Source organism: Chionomys nivalis, chromosome 23 (assembly GCF_950005125.1).
Source record: "Chionomys nivalis chromosome 23, mChiNiv1.1, whole genome shotgun sequence".
NCBI classification, from domain to species: Eukaryota; Metazoa; Chordata; class Mammalia; order Rodentia; family Cricetidae; genus Chionomys; species Chionomys nivalis.
The window spans coordinates 14916942-14934227 of record NC_080108.1 but is presented as its reverse complement, the minus strand read 5'-3'; the positions used below and the strand labels follow the sequence as shown (position 1 = coordinate 14934227).

Below are 17286 nucleotides of genomic sequence, written 5' to 3'. Positions count from 1 at the left end.
TACCACACACTCACTGGAGCGACTCAATAAAGAGGTGGGCATGCCAAGTCTGGGAAAGATGACAAGACTGTAGGAGAGCCAGCTGCTCATGGTCTGCTCAGAGGATCAGACTCAGAAGAGGCGTGATATACTGATGTCTCAAACACATGAACAATGTACTCAGACAATCCCTCTCCCACTGGAAATAGAAACTCCCCAACCCAGCGGCACTTGCAATTCACTCCCTGAGACCTTTGTCTTGTCATATGGTTATAAATCTTTCTTTGTAAGACAAGCTCACTCTACCATCTGCCTCCCATCCATGCGATGGACAATATCCACACCACTCTTACTTACCACATTCTTTTCCCTCACTTCCCCAGAGTTAAGTCACATGAATGCTCCATTTCAGCTGGAACTCCTAGACAGCACTTCCTCTATAACTAGTAATCCTCAGTGTCTATTTGATAACAGATCCTGAAGCTACCGAAGCTACTTCTTTCTTCTTTTTCTTCTCCTCCCCTTTGACTTCTCTTCCTTGTCGTCATTGTCGTCGTCGTTGTCTTCTTCTTCTTCTTCTTTCTTCTTTTTCTTCCTTCTTTCTTCTTCTTCTTCTTCTTCTTCTTCTTCTTCTTCTTCTTCTTCTTCTTCTTCTTCTTCTTCTTCTTCTTCTTCCTCTTCTTCCTCTTCTTCTCCCTCTTCTCCTTCCCCCTCCTCCTCTTTCTCCTCCCCCCTTCCTCCTCCTCTTCCCCCTCCTCCCCCTCTTTCTTCCCCTCCTCTTCCCGCTCCTCCTCCTCCCCCTCCTCGTCATCCTCCTCCTCCCCCTCCTCTTCCTCCTCCCTGTCCTCCTTGTCATCCTCCTCCTCCCCCTCCTCCTACTCGTCCTCCCCCTCCTCCTCCCTCGTCCTCCTCATCTTCGCCTCGTCCTCCTCCCCCTCCTCGTCCTCCTCCTCCTCTTCTTCTTCTTCTTCCTCTTCTTCCTCTTCTTCTTCCTCTTCTCCTTCCCCCTCCTCCTCTTTCTCCTCCCCCTTCCTCCTCCTCTTCCCCCTCCTCCCTCTTTCTTCCCCTCCTCTTCCCGCTCCTCCTCCTCCCCCTCCTCGTCATCCTCCTCCTCCCCCTCCTCTTCCTCCTCCCTGTCCTCCTCGTCATCCTCCTCCTCACCCTCCTCCTCCTCACACTCCCCCTCCTCCCCCTCCTCCTCCCTCGTCCTCCTCATCTTCGTCTCGTCCTCCTCCCCCTCCTCGTCTTCCTCTTCCTCCTCCTCCTCCTCCTCCTCCTCCTCCTCTTCTTCTTCTTCTTCTTCTTCTTCTTCTTCTTCTTCTTCTTCTTCTTCTTCTTCTTCTTCCTCTTCGTCTTCATTTTTTGAGACAGAATCTCTGTTCAGTCCTGGCTGTCCTGGAACTCACTATGTAGACCAGGCTGGTCTTGAAATCAGAGAGATCCTCCTGCCTCTCCCTCCCAAGTGTTGGGACTAAAGGTATGCACCACCATACCCATCCTAAAGCTTCTTGAAGTGAATTAAGAGAAAGACAAGGCAGGTAGTGCTGGCTAATGCCCTTAGTCTCAGCACTTGGGAGGCAGAGGCTAAAGAATCTCTGTGAGTTCAAGGCCAACCTGGTCTACAGAAATCAGGTGAGCCAGGGCTACACAGAGAAACCTTGTCTTGAAAAATCAAAAGAAAGAAAGAAAAGAGAGGAAGCATCTAGTAGTAATGTCTCAACTCCCTTCTGCCCTCCATCCAGGTCCTCCTATGGCCCAGAGAACAGGCATTCAGACAAACCTATAGGACGTCAGCATGGGGAGAAGTGACTTGAGAAAGAGTGGTTATCACGTACCTCTGTCTTGGCTGCCACCTGGCCCTGGATCTGATACCTAGAAAACAGTATCCATGCAACACAAACTAAAAAACCAAGTAACATAAGGCTGAGATCCACTGGCAGTGGGGCAGCCAGGCCCCACATTAGCGCCATTCCTCAAGCCTATGCCCCCTCTCAGCTACAGCTTCTGCCTTTATACTGAAATTCCATGACATCACAATAGGCCCTGCCAGGGAAAGCCAGGCTGTGGGCACGCCCAGGTACCAGCTGCTGCCCTTCCCTGTGTCTGCCCGTGGCTCTGAGAGCTCTGATATCTAAAGCTCATCTGTGAATCTCCTAGGGTTCAGCTAGGCAGACTTGTCATTAAGGGGGGCGTGATGAGGCAGACTTTCAAAGGTCTTCCCAAATGACTTGTTCTGACTCACATTTTCTTTGGAGCCGGTCACTGGTCACTGTCAAGTTTGGACTGGGTCTATGGCCATAAATTGCAAACTGCAGGTTAGAACACAGACCCAAGTGGAATCTAAGAGAGCTGGGATAGATCAAGTGGAACCCCTCAGGGACTTGGAGGTGCTTGGTGTTCTAGGTTCACAGGTCTCCATATTTCCTAGATGCTGTTGTCCTGACACACGTCACACTGAGCAGTGGCCTCAAGAGAGGATCGACGGTCTCATTGCCCAGCTCGGTCCTTACACCACCCATCACTCCATCTTCCCTAGAGTCACGGCAGTGCAAACAAGACTGATGTGATCACTGATAAAGAAAATGCTTGTCTTCCTCTAGAACACAACGGACTACTGCCTAGTAGGCACCGTTTTAGGAGACTAGGTCTTTTCCCCACAGGGTCTTCCGTCTATAGGGGCAGCGCAATTACTATTCTTGGGAAGCCCACTAAAAAAAGAATAAATATGGAGTGTGTGCTTTATGAAGCGCTGTGCAACTCCTACAAGGATTTTAATCATCAAGAACTCTGCCCTGTACCCTGAGCACCGGGCAGGTGCTAGCCACATAGCATGGATGTATGTACACCGGGGTAAACCAGCCTGGAGTCCTGGGAAATAATTAGCAATGAAACATCCCTTCGGGTTCTTAAAACATTTGTGTGCAGTTCAACAGGAACCCTTAAAAATTTGCTTTTCTTACTATTTTAAATTGTGTGTGTATGCGTATGCACGTATGAGTGCAGGTGCTATGGAAAGGGGCCGAGAGGGAATCTGCAGGGACAGGTGTTTGAGAACCACACAACATGGGTGCTGGGTACTGAACTTGAGTCTCTGCAAGAGCAGCCTTCATTCCCCACCTCTGGGCCACCTCCAGCCTAACAAGGAGCTTTTAGGCCCTGTCATTTAGATTATGATGTCAGCATGTCCCTTGAGGGTTCAGGGGGGGAATTTTTTTTTTTTTTTTTTATTTTCGAGACAGGGTTTCTCCCTAGCTTTTTGGTTCCTGTCCTGGAACTAGCTCTTCTAGACCAGGCTGGCCTCAAACTCACAGAGATCCACCTGCCTCTGTTTCCCAAGTGCTGGGATTAAAGGTGTGTGCCATCATCGCCCGGCCAGGGGGGGAAATTTTATCCCATAGTGAGGCATTAAGAGAGTAGGAACTTAATTCAACTACATAAATAGCTGTTAATTATTAAATAAAATGTTTACTATTTTATCTAATATTTTTACTTAACATTTTTGATACAGGACCCAATTGGGCCTCAAATTCTCTATGTAGCCAATGCTGGTCTTGAACGTCTTCCTTTTTTAAATTTTATTTTAAATTTTTAAAAATTTATTTTACATATTAACCCCAGTTTCCCTTTCCTTCTTTCCTCCACTCCCATCCCCTCCCCTGCAACTCCCTTCTATCCCCTTTTCCAACCACTCCTTCTCTAGACAGGGAAGGCCTCCCATGGGTTTGAACAAAGTATAGCACATCAAGTTGAGGTAGCACTGAGCTCTTCCCCCTGCATAAAGGCTGGGAAAGGAAATCCAGCATGGGGAATGGGTCCCCAAAAGCCAACTAAGGGCCAGGGCCAGGTCCTGATCTCACTGCTAGGAGCCTTACAAACATACCAAGCTACACAACGGTCACACGCACGTAGAGGGCCTAGGTCGGGCCCTGAACTTCTTGGTCTTTCTGCCACCACCATCCCAGTGCTGGAAGGGCAACCTAAGCACCACTAGCCTGACTTCAGCTACGGTGTTTAAAAATGGGGCCTTTCAGGGGAGATTAAGCATAAAATTAAGCAAGCGGAGCCCCCATGGTCGAAGACTGCTAACCTTAGAAGGGGAAGAAATGAAAATGGAATACATACACACATGTGCTCCCTATCTCTTGCCATGTGACAACCCTCTCTGTTCCACATCTAGACTTCACCAGCAAAAGGTCACCAGATGTGGCCTTTCAACACTGCTTCAACTCAGAACCAAAATAAACTTCTTTTCTTGATCAAGTAACCTCCTAGTCTGTACAGAAAAGCTATCCTCTCTTTCTTAATTGCTTAGCCAGTCTCTATATGTCCATTCGGCCCACTTGCATAGTGTCTATGGCTGCTTTCATGTCACTTTGTCACAGGAAAGTAGCTGTGCTGAAGGACTAGGTAGCAGCGTAGGAAACCTTTATATGCCTTTAGGAAATATCTTTTCCGCCAGTGCTGAGAGTTTCAGACCAGGGACTCATACACGCTGGCCAAGGACCCGACTACTAAGCTACCCCTAGTGAATGCCTTTTTACAAAGCACATTTATCACTTGTCTCTTTAGTGTGTGTGTGTGTGTGTGTGTGTGTGTGAGAGAGAGAGAGAGGGGGGGGTGTATGTGTGTTTTTGTTGAGAGAGAGAGGTGTGTGAATTCTTGACTCCTACATACGGAGGTCAGAGGGCAAAAAGATAAAGTCCACTCTCTCCTTATTTCCAAATATATATTTTTTAGATTTAGTTCTTTTTATGTGTTTTGTCTGCTTGTATGTATCTGTACCACATGTGTGCCTGGTGCCCAAGGAGATCATAAAGGGACATCAAATTTCTTGGAACTGGAGTTTGAGATGGTTGTGAGCTGCCTGTGGGCGCTGGGAACTGAACCTAGGTCTTCTGCAAGAACAAGAAGTGCTCTCAACCACTGAGCCAGCTCTTCATCCCTGCACTCTTCCCCTTCTGAGAATCAAACTCAGGTCACCAGGCTTGGAAGTCAGGGCCTTTACCTGGTGAGTCATCTCACCAGCCCTGGGTATCTTTTACAGTGTGCTATACACACTAATCAGAGTGTTAAATCAATCAAACATTTATTCTATTATGCATGATTCAGGGTTCTTAGATCATTTAAACTCATTTAGCCTTTCCCATGCAAAACATGCTATTATAGTCAGGACTGCGGCTGTTTGTTTGTTTTGTATAGCCCCGCCCACCCTAAAACGCTCTGTAGACCAGGCTGGCTTTGAACTCAGGGATCCTCCTGCCTCTGTATCCGAGTGCTGGGATTAAATCATGCACCACCACTGCCTGGCAGGAATTCTACTTTTTATTTTGGAGTAATCACAAAAGCTGTAATAAATGGATAGTAAACCCCATTTACCCTTGCTCCTCTATCCTTGACACCTTTTTTAAAATTTATTTTATGTATATGGATATTTTGCCTCCATATATGTCTGTTACCACATGTGTGCCCAAGAGAGTCAGAAGAGGACATCAGATCTCCTGAAACTGGAGTTACAGACAGTTGTGAGCTACCATATGGGTGCTGGGACTCAGCCTAGGTCCTCTGCAAGAGTAGCCAGTGATTTTAAACACTGAACCATCTCTCCAAACTCACTCTTTTGTTTGTTTGTTTGCTTGCTTGCTTGCTTTAGTCTTTGTTGTTGCTATTTGGGACAGGGTTTCTCTGTGTATCAGTGCTGGCTGTCCTGGAACTCACTCTGTAGATCAAGTTGGCTTTGAATTTACAGAGATCCAACTGCCTCTACCTCCTGGGTGTTGTGATTAAAGCCGTGCGCCAACACTACCCGACCCCAGCCCCACTCTAGATATCTTATAAAACTTTAGTACACTTGTCAACGCCATGAGATAAACCTGGAAGGTGGAGGCAGAAGGATCCAGAATCTAAGGTTATCCTTGGCTATACTGCAAATTCAAAGCAAACTTGAGCTACATAAATCCTATCTCAAAAAATAAAATAAAAACACTGGCATATTTACTATTAACTGAGCCTCAGCCTTCACTTGGATGTCATGTTTTCCCACCGATGCTCAGGATCCAACCTGAAGATGCCAGGCTACAAAATATCCAGAGGTCACCAGACTTTCAGTAAATATTTTCAGCTAATTTTTGTCCAATTTGTTGCTGTTGTTTATGTGGAATGCGGCTCTGGCAGACCTTGAACTCCTTCCTGTGAGCCTTGAAGGTCTAGACTTCTGGACTCTGCCAGTGGCCTGTGAGGAGTAGTTAGCATGTGCGCATGGGCGTGACAGGATACCACAGAAACTATAAAACAGGCAGTTTGCCAGCTCTGAGACAGAAAACAGACCCCAGAGAGAGAAGCCTACTTTCCACTAGCCAGAAGTCTAGTCCAAAAAGAAGGCAGGAGCTGGCTTGTTGAGGGCAGGAATGGCACCCGCATGGGCCACTGCCCTGCTGACCAAGCTCTGAGCTTTGCTTAGTCCCTTCCTGAGAAAGGCTATCGTACCATTTCACAGATGAGCAAACCATCTGTGAGGAGAAAGAGTGGCTGCCCAAGGTCCCTCTAGAGCTAAACAGCAGACATGAGACTGGAATCATCATGACCGTTCTGGCACTTAGAAATAAAATGATTTGTCAGGGCACCCTCCCCAAAGCAGACACGTGGGGTGGGACCTTTGCAGGTCAAGGTCCCAGGACAGAGTTCCCAGGAAAAGGTCTACAGAAAGCACAAAGGGGGAGCAGGCTTGGGAGAGCTCATGATAGGAGCAGGCTTTATCTTACCTTTGTATTTCCCAGGGAGCACTTTGTCAGAGGTAAAGGTCATGGAGTTGACCTTGACAGAGAGCTGGAGGCTGCGTTTCTCACCCTGGCGGCTCAGTGACTGCAGGGTCACCAACAGGTCACCGCAGGTATCTAGAGAGAAGACCCGAGAACCTCACAGGACTGCCACAGCAAACCCTGCTGAGATTCTGAGTGCTTAGCCTGAGCAATAAGCCCTGGAGACAAGTTCAGAAAGAACGCCTGGGAGCCCCCAAGAGCAGCTCTGGCCCACTTCCTCCAAGACAGTACAATGACCCAGTTCTCAGTCACCCCAAGACAGGGGAGAGTTAGTAACTTGCTCCAGGTCACAGTCCTTGGAATCTAACCAGAAGCAGCAACAACATTGAGGAAACTGCATTTAAATCCCTTATAGACTCCAAGAAGGGCAGTATGTCCATTTTACAAAGTGAAAGTCTCAGGCCTGCCGGGGGGTCGTGGTGCACACCTACAATCCTAGCATTTGGGAGCTGAAGGCAAGAAAGTTAAGATCATTCTAAGATGGCTGGAGCGATGGCTCAGTAGCTGCGGTGCCTGTTCCAGGATCCTGTTAGATACTAGAGTCTGAGTCAAGTCTCTCCTAGAAAATGGCCAAGTGTTTGTACACAGCTCCTCTCTAGATTCCTTACAGTACTGAAGATATTAGCATGTGTTGAGAGCAGATACAAAGCAAGTTTACATGTATTCTGTACAGACACAAGTATTTAAAAGTATTTGTGGTCAGCAATTACAGAAATTCACATATGGAACACAAGGAAACCAAAGACCAACTGTAGCAGAGAATTTGAGATATTCAGACATAGTTGGGTAAAGACTCACAGTAGATATATACACACTTTTCCGGAAATTTATTGCTTTTATGTGATTCAATACCAAAAGAACCCCAGAATAGCAGGTTGCACTGTCAGTCAGCCCAGATGCATCTCACTGTTACTTGGAACCCTTTAAATGAACCTATTCATACTAATGAACAGGCCTACATTTCTGCTCTAAATGATACCAATGCTGAAGACTTCTGGTGAGATAAATCCTGGAAGCATCTGTTGAATCTGGGAGGCAGAATACTATTTAACTGTCAAATTAGTGTTTACAGGTTTAAACGAGTATGGCCATAAACAATGGACTGGAGAGGACCCTACAGCCTCCACTAGAACCTTACTAACAGCTTTATGCTCTAAACTGCCCTAAGACTACTGAACAGGTTTGAGGTCTTCCAAAGATTTTTCTAAATAATTGCCTAACAAATGAAAGCTAGATGTCTTTCAAATGAAAGGGCATACCACACCACCTTATTCTTCATTGGCAAAATTCTTCTGTAAGCTCATGCTGTGCTGGCTCTTCCTTATGTCACCCTGACACAAACTAGAGTCATTCGAGAGGACAGAACTTCAACTGAGAAAATGCCTCCTTCAAGCTTGTTGGCATCTCTTAGTGAGTGACTCATGTGGGAGGGCCCAGAGCATTGTGGGTGGGGCCACCTCTGGATTGGTGGGCCTGGGTTCTCTCAGGAAGGAGGCTATGCAAGCCATGAAGAACAAGCCAGTAAGCAGCACCCCTCCTCGGCCTCTGAATCAGCTCCTGCATCCAGGTTCCCACATGGTTGAGTTCCTGCCTTAGTTTTCCTCAATGGACTGTGACTGGGCATACGGAAGGCCAAACACACCCTTTCCTTCCTAAGATGCTTTGGGTCTTGGTTTTTCATCACAGCAATAGCAACCCCAACTAAGATAGAGCCCTAGTGCCAAACAGCTGATTGCAATGACTTGATTTCCATTTCTTTAGTACAGTCCACACTAATGTTCAACTCCATTCTCTGAAAAGTCAATCTTCTTTTTCTTTTCCTCTGTTTGGGGATTGTTTCTGATATCTCATTTAAAACACAAAACATCCACCAAATATTGGTGCACACAAAAAAGAAAAAAATAAAAATATTTCTGCAAACAGAATTCAAGAACATATAAAAAGATCATTCACAATTTTAAAAAATGTTTTGTTCAATGCACCACATAAATTGGTTCATGGACAGAAATCATAAGATTATCTTAATAGATGCAGAAAAGGATTTCAACAAAGTAATCTTCATATTAAAGTTCTGGAGAAAATAGAATAAAAAAGAACATATCAACATGAGAAAAGCCATATATAACAAACCTATACCCAACCTTATACTAGTGGGGGTAACCTGAAAGCATGTCCAATAAAGTAAGAAACAAGACAAAGATGTCCCATCTGTACTTTCTTCAATATTATGCCTTTAGTTTTATGTAGGACAACATAATGAAAGAGAAATAAAAAGGATACAAGTGGAAGAAAGAAAGAAGTCAGGCTAACCTTATCTTCAGATAGTATCTACACATAAGAGAACCTAAAGACCACCAGAAAACTATCAGAGCCAATAAAAACCACTTTCAGCAAAGAGACAAGGTAAAAAAATCAGTATACAAAAATTAGTAGCTCTCCTAGATACCAATAATGAACATGTTGAGGAAGAAATCAGAAAAATAATCCCATTCACAATTACCTCATAAACAAACAAGCAAAAGCCTCGTAATAAAGTTATCCAAGGAAGTAAAACACTTCTACAGTGAAAACTTTAAAATCCTGAAGAGATTAATCAAAGATACTATATGATGGAAAACCATCCCATGCGCACCAAGTGAACAATAAATTCTATGAAAATAGGAAGACTATAAAAACAATCTACAAACTGGATGCAATTCCCATCAAAATTCCAACACCATTCTCCTGTACAAATAGGAAAAAAGGCTAAAAATTCACAAAGAAACACCAAAGATCAGTTAGTAAAGTAAAAGAAAAATGCTGGAGTTTCTCACCATACCTGATTCCAACATGTACCACACAGGCATGGTAATACAGACATCACTGGCACAAGCCTTTAATCTCAGCACTCAAGAGGAAGTGGAAGGGTAGATTTCTGTGAGCTTAAGGTCAGCCTTGGGGATTTAATGAGGTCCAGGCCAGCCGGAGCTACAAAGTAAGACCCTGTCTCAAAAAGAAAACAAAAGGCATCATAAAGTAGGACAAAGGCAGAGACAGAAATCAATGATGGCACAGGAGACCCCATATAAACCCAGAGGCCACAAGATGTTTTTACAAAAATCAGAAAAATACACATTGGAGCAAACAGTCTTCTCAACAGACATTGCTGGCAAAACTAGCTACCTACAGTGGAAGAATACAACTAGCCCTGTGCCTCTCACAACATAAAAAAACCAACTCTAAACAGATCAAAGACAATGCAACACCTGAAACCCCAAATCTAGTAAGTACGAAGTAGAAGAAATATTTAACATACCAGCACAGGCAAATACTTCTAAACTCAGTCTCTCAAGAAATAGCAGCGACAACGAGAAATGGGTTTGCATGAACATAAAGAAAATGTATACAGACTCAAGGAGACAAATGCACGAAGAGACAGCTCACAGAATCAGAGAAACCCTTGCCGCTATGCATCTGACAAAGGGTTAAAATCTAGAATACTCAAAAATCTCAAAAACCTGATCAACAGTTAACAAAAAACTAAACCACCTAATCAAAAACCGGTCTAATGAATTAGATCGACAGTTCTCAAAAGATGAAGTACAAACAGGCAACAAATGTAGGAACCCAAGAATGTTAGAGCACATCTTTAATCTCAACATTTGGAGCAGAAGCAGGTGGATCTCTGTGAGAGCAAGGCCAGCCTGGTAGACACATCAAGTTCCACATAGTGAGATCTTGTCTCAAGAGAAAGAAAATTTCAAAATATATGAAAGAACATTTAACTTCACTAGGCATTATAAACATGAATTAAAAATAACAATGAGATTTTTATCTCACTTCATTCAGAATGGCCTTTATTAAGAAAACAAATAATGACAAATGCCGGTGAGAATGCAGAGAAAAGGGACACCTTTATACACTGCTGGTGACCACGTAAACAAGTCCAGAATGTGTTAATATGGATGTCCTTGAAAAATCTAGAAATGAATCTCCGTTATGGCTCTGCTATAGCACTACTGGGTATTTGCCCCAAAATTAAAACAAATCACAGAAAAACTTGCACTTCAATGTTTACTGCACCACTGCCCAGCACTGAGGAATTGAAAATGAGGATGTGATTTACAGACAATGGAATTCATTTCTGTCATGAAGATGAAATTACGTCATCCTATGTAAAATGGGGACAACTGGAGATAGTTATAGCAAGCAAATTACGTCACCTCAGAAGGACAAATCCCCATGTTTTCTCTCACTCATGGGCCCCATACTTAACAGGTACATCGAATGCTCTGTGTGGAATGGTATGCACATAGAAGCAAAACTGGGAACAAAGGAGAGTGATGGGAAAGGGGAGGCGTGAGAATGGTGAGAGGAGGGAGGGATGGGGGATAAACTCAAAGTCCACCGCATACCCGTCGGACGTAAACCTTTATAACAATAAAATGAACTATTAAAGTATCTCGTGTGCTTTTGCTTGTCAGTCGTGGACAGGACTGGTACCAGTCTTCTACAATGAACCCATTCCTCTCTTCACTCCTTTTAAAAGACAGCTTTATTATGGTGTTCAGGGGGATTTCTAACTTTAATATTCTTCTGCACGTTTTAAAATGTATAAACACATGGCTACAGTTCAAAGTCATCTAAAGAGAGGATCAAGCTAATGGACACAGAAAGTAACACCGAGCGGCTGGACAGATGGCTCCGTGATTAAGAAGGAATGTTTCCTGTTCTTCCCGACAACCTGACAGAGGTTGCCAGCATCACAACCACCTGGAACTCCAGATCAAGGGGACACAACACCTCTCTCTGACCTCAACTGACGCCACAAGTAACACATTCACAAACACACAAACGATAAATAAAAATAATTCCTAAATGACACTAGAAAAATCATGGAGTACCAGAATTTACTATAAACTGTGAGTATCCTTATTGAATAAAGCTGCCGTCCTAAAATGAAACGCTGACAAAATCCTTTTCTTTAGAATTTAAAAGTAGCTTTTCACATTACAATTCACGCTCCATTCCAAAGACAGTCTACTCGTTCTCATAAATACACTTCAAGTGAGTTTAACTAAATTGTGTGATGATTAGAGGAGAAAACAACAAAACCAAACCAACGAAAACAACAACAAATCGAGGCATAAGGTATATTTGCGACTTCAAATATTGTGAGTTAGGAATCACATAAACTGTATTTTATGCCCAATGCACAAGCTACTTATAAAGTTTGATGATAAAACAATACTGAGAAGGTTATTGCAAAATCAGTAAGATAAAACATGGCTAGCTGTAGTAATGACTCCTTTAACTTCTTCAAATATACAAACCAGGTCATCCAGATGAATCTGAAATTCATAGGATTTTAATTGTAGCCCTTGCAAAACCTAAATCACTTAACCCTCAGTCGCCTGATAATAGTTTTTTGTTGCTCTTGTTGTTGTTTTAGGAAAAAAAAAAAAAAACAGCATTCTGAGGTGAACCTTTTACTTCAGCTCTGGGCAGGGGACCTGCAAGGCTCCAAGTCGCGCTGGGGAGGGGAGGGAGAAGAGGGGCAGCTCACCGTCCAAGTTTTCCAGGTCACTGATGTGCCACAGGTTGCAGCCCATGTCCTCGCGGCTGAGGTCCCTGTCGGCCCGGTAGGACTCCATCCTCGAGTGCACATTCCTCCGGAGTTTAGGGCTGAACGACACGCAGCACGGGGCTGTGTTTCCCTCGTTGACCGCCCGGCCGGTAGCCCCCCGGGCCCAGGCGCCCGCTACAGCGCAACGCAGGTCGCCTGTATCCCGCGGAGGACGGAAGCCGCGCCGGCCCCGGTTCCGCAGAGACAGCAGGACACCGCCATGGATGGAGACGACAAGAGGGTGGTTAATGCAACAGGCCGGCCCCGGCCCTGGAGGCTACGACCTCAGCCCCGCTTGGCAGCAGAGGAGCCCGAGTCCGCGACTGCGCCCCGCGCAAAGCTCACCCACGCGGTGCCATGGCGGGCGGGGCAGCGCAGGCCGGCTCCCCCTCACCCCCCGCGCTCTCGTTCGGCGCCCAGCTTGTACAAGCGGTTTCGGTTAACTCGGGGGACATGCGAGGGACACGCGAGGGACACGCGCGGAAGAGCCACGTTGAGGCAGGAGTGGGAGCGGCCCAGGAGGGGCGTGGCGAAAGGCGGTGCGCGAAGTGGAGTCCGAGAAGCCCCGCCCATCCCTGCGACCTGCTCCAATCGGGTGCGCTTAAGCCACGCCTCTCTTCTAGGTCCCGCCCTACCGGCGGAGATTAAGAGACATTCTAAACCATGCAGAAATAACAGATATAAACACATTTCATCCAACTCAAAAAAGAGTATAACTTCTCAGAAATTCCCCCAAATTGAACATATACTCAGTCACAAAGCAAGTCTCAGCAGACACAAGGAAATTGAAATAATCCCCTTCATGATATTAGAACACCACCGATTAAAGTTGGAGTTCAACACCTGAAACAATAGAAAGCCAACAAACTCGTGGAAACTGGACAATTCTCTACTAAATAAAAACAAGCTCATGAAAGAAATAAAGAAATTTAGGGCTTCTAGAATATAATGAAAATGAATATACAACATACCTAACCTTATGAACCTAACCTTATGGCACACAATGAAAGTAGTGCTAATAGAAAATTTAATTGTAGTAAGTGCTTATATAAAAAAATAGAGAAATCTCCTAGCAACTCAACAGTATACCTGAAAACTTTAGAATTTCTGCAAGCACACCCAAGAAGAGAGGGAAGTAGGGAATATCCCAATCTGAGAGCAGATTCAAATCACAAAGTATCAATAAAAACAATACAAAGAATCAATGAAGCAAAGAGTAGGTTCTTTGGGAAAACTCAACAAGATAGACAAACTAAATAAACTAAATAAAAAACAGGAAGAATACCCAAATTAATAAAATCAGAAAAGGGGGGGACATAATAACATATACCAAGGAAATCTAAAGAATTTTTATTACACTTTAAAAACCTGTACTCCATAAAATTGGAAAATAAAAAAGGAATGTACTAGGAAGGTGAGCATCCAAACCGGCTAGGCTCCCACAAAGCCAGTAGACGCAGTAGGGTCAAAACTCAGTGCCATTGTCCTTGGTTTCTCAGCAGTCCTCATTGTCCACCATATTCAGTGAGTCCGGTTTTAACCCATGCATTTTCAGTCCCGGTCCAGGTGGCCTTGGTGATCTCCTAGTAGATCTCAGTGAGTGGGTGCCCGCTTCGCGGTCTTGTCTTCTTTGCTCATGTTCTCCCTCCTTCTGTTCCTCATTTGGACCTTGGGAGCTCAGTCTATTGCTCCAATGTGGGTCTCTGTCTCTATCTCCATCCATTGCCAGATGAAGGTTCTATGGTGATATGCAAAATATTCGTTAGTATGGCTATAGGATCGGGCCATTTCAGGCTTTCTCTCTTCAGCTGCCCAAGCTAGGCCTGGATGGAGGGAGGAGGACCTCGGACTGCCCACAGGGCAGGGAACCCTGATTGCTTTTTGGACTGGAGAGGGAGGGGGAGGGGAGTGGGGCATGAGGAGTGGGGAGAGGGGGAGGGAAAAGGGAGGCGGGGAGGAGGCGGGAATTTTTAATTAAAAAATTTAATTAAAAATAAATAAATAAATTCTAACCAAAAAATAAATAAAAATAAACTTTCCATGATAAAAAAAGAAATGGATAATGTTCTTAATAGGTCCAATTGACAAACTTAAATCAAGATCAGATAAATATTTTAAATAGACATATAACCACTGTGGAAATAGTAGCAATCATTAAAAGTCTTTGAACACTAAAAAAAAATGCCCAGGGTTATCTGGGTTTATGGCAGTATTCTATCACACTTTTAAAGAAAATACTCCTCAAAATATCACACAAAGTAAAAGGAGAAACATTGCAAAATTTATTTTATAGGGCCAAAGTCACCCTGATAGTCAAAGCATACCATGATTGAACAAAGAGAATGACAGACCAATTCTTCTCATGAACATAGGCACAACAACACTCAAAACACATTCAAAAACTAAATCCAAGAACACATCAAAAACATCATCCACCATGACCAAGGAAGCTTCATTCCAGAGATGCAGAGATGGTAGCTCAAAATATGAAAATCAGTAAATGTAACCTACCATATGTTTAAACTGAAAAAAAAAAGTCACTTGATCTCATTAGATTCAAAAAAAGGCTTTGACAAAAATCCACACTGCTTTATGAGAAAAGTTCTGGAGAGAGTGGGGATACAAGGAACATACTTCAACATTGTCAAAGCAATCTAAAGCAAAGCTACAACCTACATCAAATGAAATGGAGAGATACTCAAAGTGATTCCACAAAAATCAGGAACAAGACAAGGCTGTCCACTCTTTCCATACGTATTCAGTATTGTACTTAAAGTAATAGCAGGGGAATCAAGATAACTAAAAGAGATCAAGGGATACAATTTGGAAAGGAAGAAGCCAAAGTGTTATTTCTGCAGATAATAGAATTGAAAGCACAAGCAGCCGAAAAAAATTCTACTGGAGAACTACTACAGCCGATGAACACATTCAGAAAAATGGCTGGATACAAGATAAACTATAAGATAAACTCATTATTTTTCCTATATGCAAATGACAAATGAAATTAGAAGGCAATCAGGGAAACCCCCTTGACACTAGCCACAAGCAATATAAAATAGTTGGGATAACCCTAGCCAAACTAGTGAAAGACGTTTATGTCAAGAAACAAAACTCTAATTGGGTTAATTAGCATTTTAAAGTCTAGTTTCTTGAGTTCTTTATATATTTTGGAAATCAGACCTTTGTCTGTTGCAGGGTTGGTGAAGATTTTCTCCCAGTCAGTGGATTGCCTTTTTGTCTTAGTGACAGTGTTCTTTGCTTTACAGAAGCTTCTCAGTTTCAGGAGGTCCCATTTATTCAATGTTGCCCTTAATGTCTGTGCTGCTGGGGTTATACGTAGGAAGTGGTCTCCTTTGTCCATGTGTTGTAGAATACTTCCCACTTTCTCTTCTATCAGGTTCAGTGTGTTCAGACTGATATTGAGGTCTTTAATCCATTTGGACTTGAGTTTTATGCATGGTGATAGATATGCATCTATTTTCATTCTTCTAAAGATTGACGTCCAGTTCTGCCAGCACCATTTGTTGAAGATGCTCTCTTTCTTCCATTATATACTTTTAGCTCCTTTATCAAAAATCAGGTGTTCATAGGATTGAGGGTTAAAATCCGGGACTTCTACTCGATTCCATTGATCGACTTCTCTGTTTTTATGCCAATACCAAGCTGTTTTCAATACTGTAGCTCTGTAATAGAGTTTGAAGTCAGGGATGGTAATGCCTCCAGAAGTTCCTTTATTGTATAAGATTGTTTTGGCTATCCTGGGTCTTTTTGTTTTTCCATATAAAGTTGATTATTGTTCTCTCAAAGTCTGTGAAGAATTTTGTTGGAATTTTGATGGGGATTGCATTGAATCTGTAGATTACTTTTGGTAGAATTGCCATTTTTACTATGTTGATCCTCCCAATCCAAGAGCATGGGAGATCCTTCCATTCTCTGTTATCCTCTTCAATTTCTTTCTTCAAAGACTTAAAGTTCTTGTCAAATAGATCTTTCACTTCCTTGGTCAGAGTTACCCCAAGATACTTTACGCTATTTGTGGCTACCGTGAAAGGTGATGCTTCTCTGATTTCCCCTTCTGCTTCTTTGTTTTTTGTGTGTAAGAGGGCAACTGATTTTTTGGAGTTGATCTTGTATCCTGCCACATTACTAAAGGTGTTTATCAGCTGTAGGAGTTCTTTGGTAGAGTTTTGGGGTCGCTTATGTACACTATCATATCATCTGCAAATAAAGAAAATTTGACTTCTTCCTTTCCAATTCGAATCCCCTTGATCTCCTTATGTTGTCTTATTGCTATTGCTAGAACTTCAAGCACTATATTGAAGAGGTATGGAGAGAGTGGACAACCTTGTCTTGTTCCTGATTTTAGTGGAATGGCTTTGAGTTTCTCTCCATTTAATTTGATGTTAGCTGTCGGCTTGCTGTATATTGCTTTTATATATTTAGTTATGAACCTTCTATCCCCAATCTCTCCAAGACCTTTATATAAAGGGATGTTGAATTTTGTCAAAAGCTTTTTCGGCATCTAATGAAATGATCATATGGTTTTTTCTTTTAGTTTATTTATATGATGGATTACATTGATAGATTTTTGTATGTTGAACCATCCCTGCATCTCTGGGATGAAGCCTACTTGATCATAATGGATAATTTTTTGGATGTGTTCTTGGATTCAGTTTGCCAGTATTTTATTGAAAATTTTTGCATTGATGTTCATGAGTGAGATTGGTCAGTAATTCTCTTTCTTGGTTGAGTCTTTGTGTGGTTTTGGTATCAGGGTAATTGTAGCTTCAAAAAAGGAGTTTGGCAATGACTCTTCTGATTCTGTTATGTGAAACACATTAAGGAGTATAGGTATTAGCTCTTCTTGGAAGTTCTGGTGGAATTCTG

The 17286-nt window shown here is 43.2% G+C and overlaps 1 protein-coding gene across 2 annotated transcripts in view; it reads right to left on the bottom strand.

The window, feature by feature from the left end:
- Positions 1-12838, bottom strand: part of LOC130865092 (BOS complex subunit NOMO1-like) — a 38834-nt gene extending 25996 nt beyond the window's left edge. The window contains exons 1-3 of one of the 2 annotated variants that reach the window (XM_057755969.1): positions 12340-12838; positions 6738-6869; positions 5828-6208 (exon numbers count right to left, since the gene is read on the bottom strand). In XM_057755969.1, coding sequence (XP_057611952.1) covers positions 6183-6208; positions 6738-6869; positions 12340-12427 — 246 coding nt within the window. In that variant the 5' untranslated portion in view covers positions 12428-12838 and the 3' untranslated portion in view covers positions 5828-6182. Of the gene's footprint in view, positions 1-5827; positions 6209-6737; positions 6870-12339 lie in introns of those variants that run through there. The other variant, XM_057755968.1, reaches the window with a different exon arrangement.
- Between the last annotated feature and the right edge of the window lie 4448 nt (positions 12839-17286).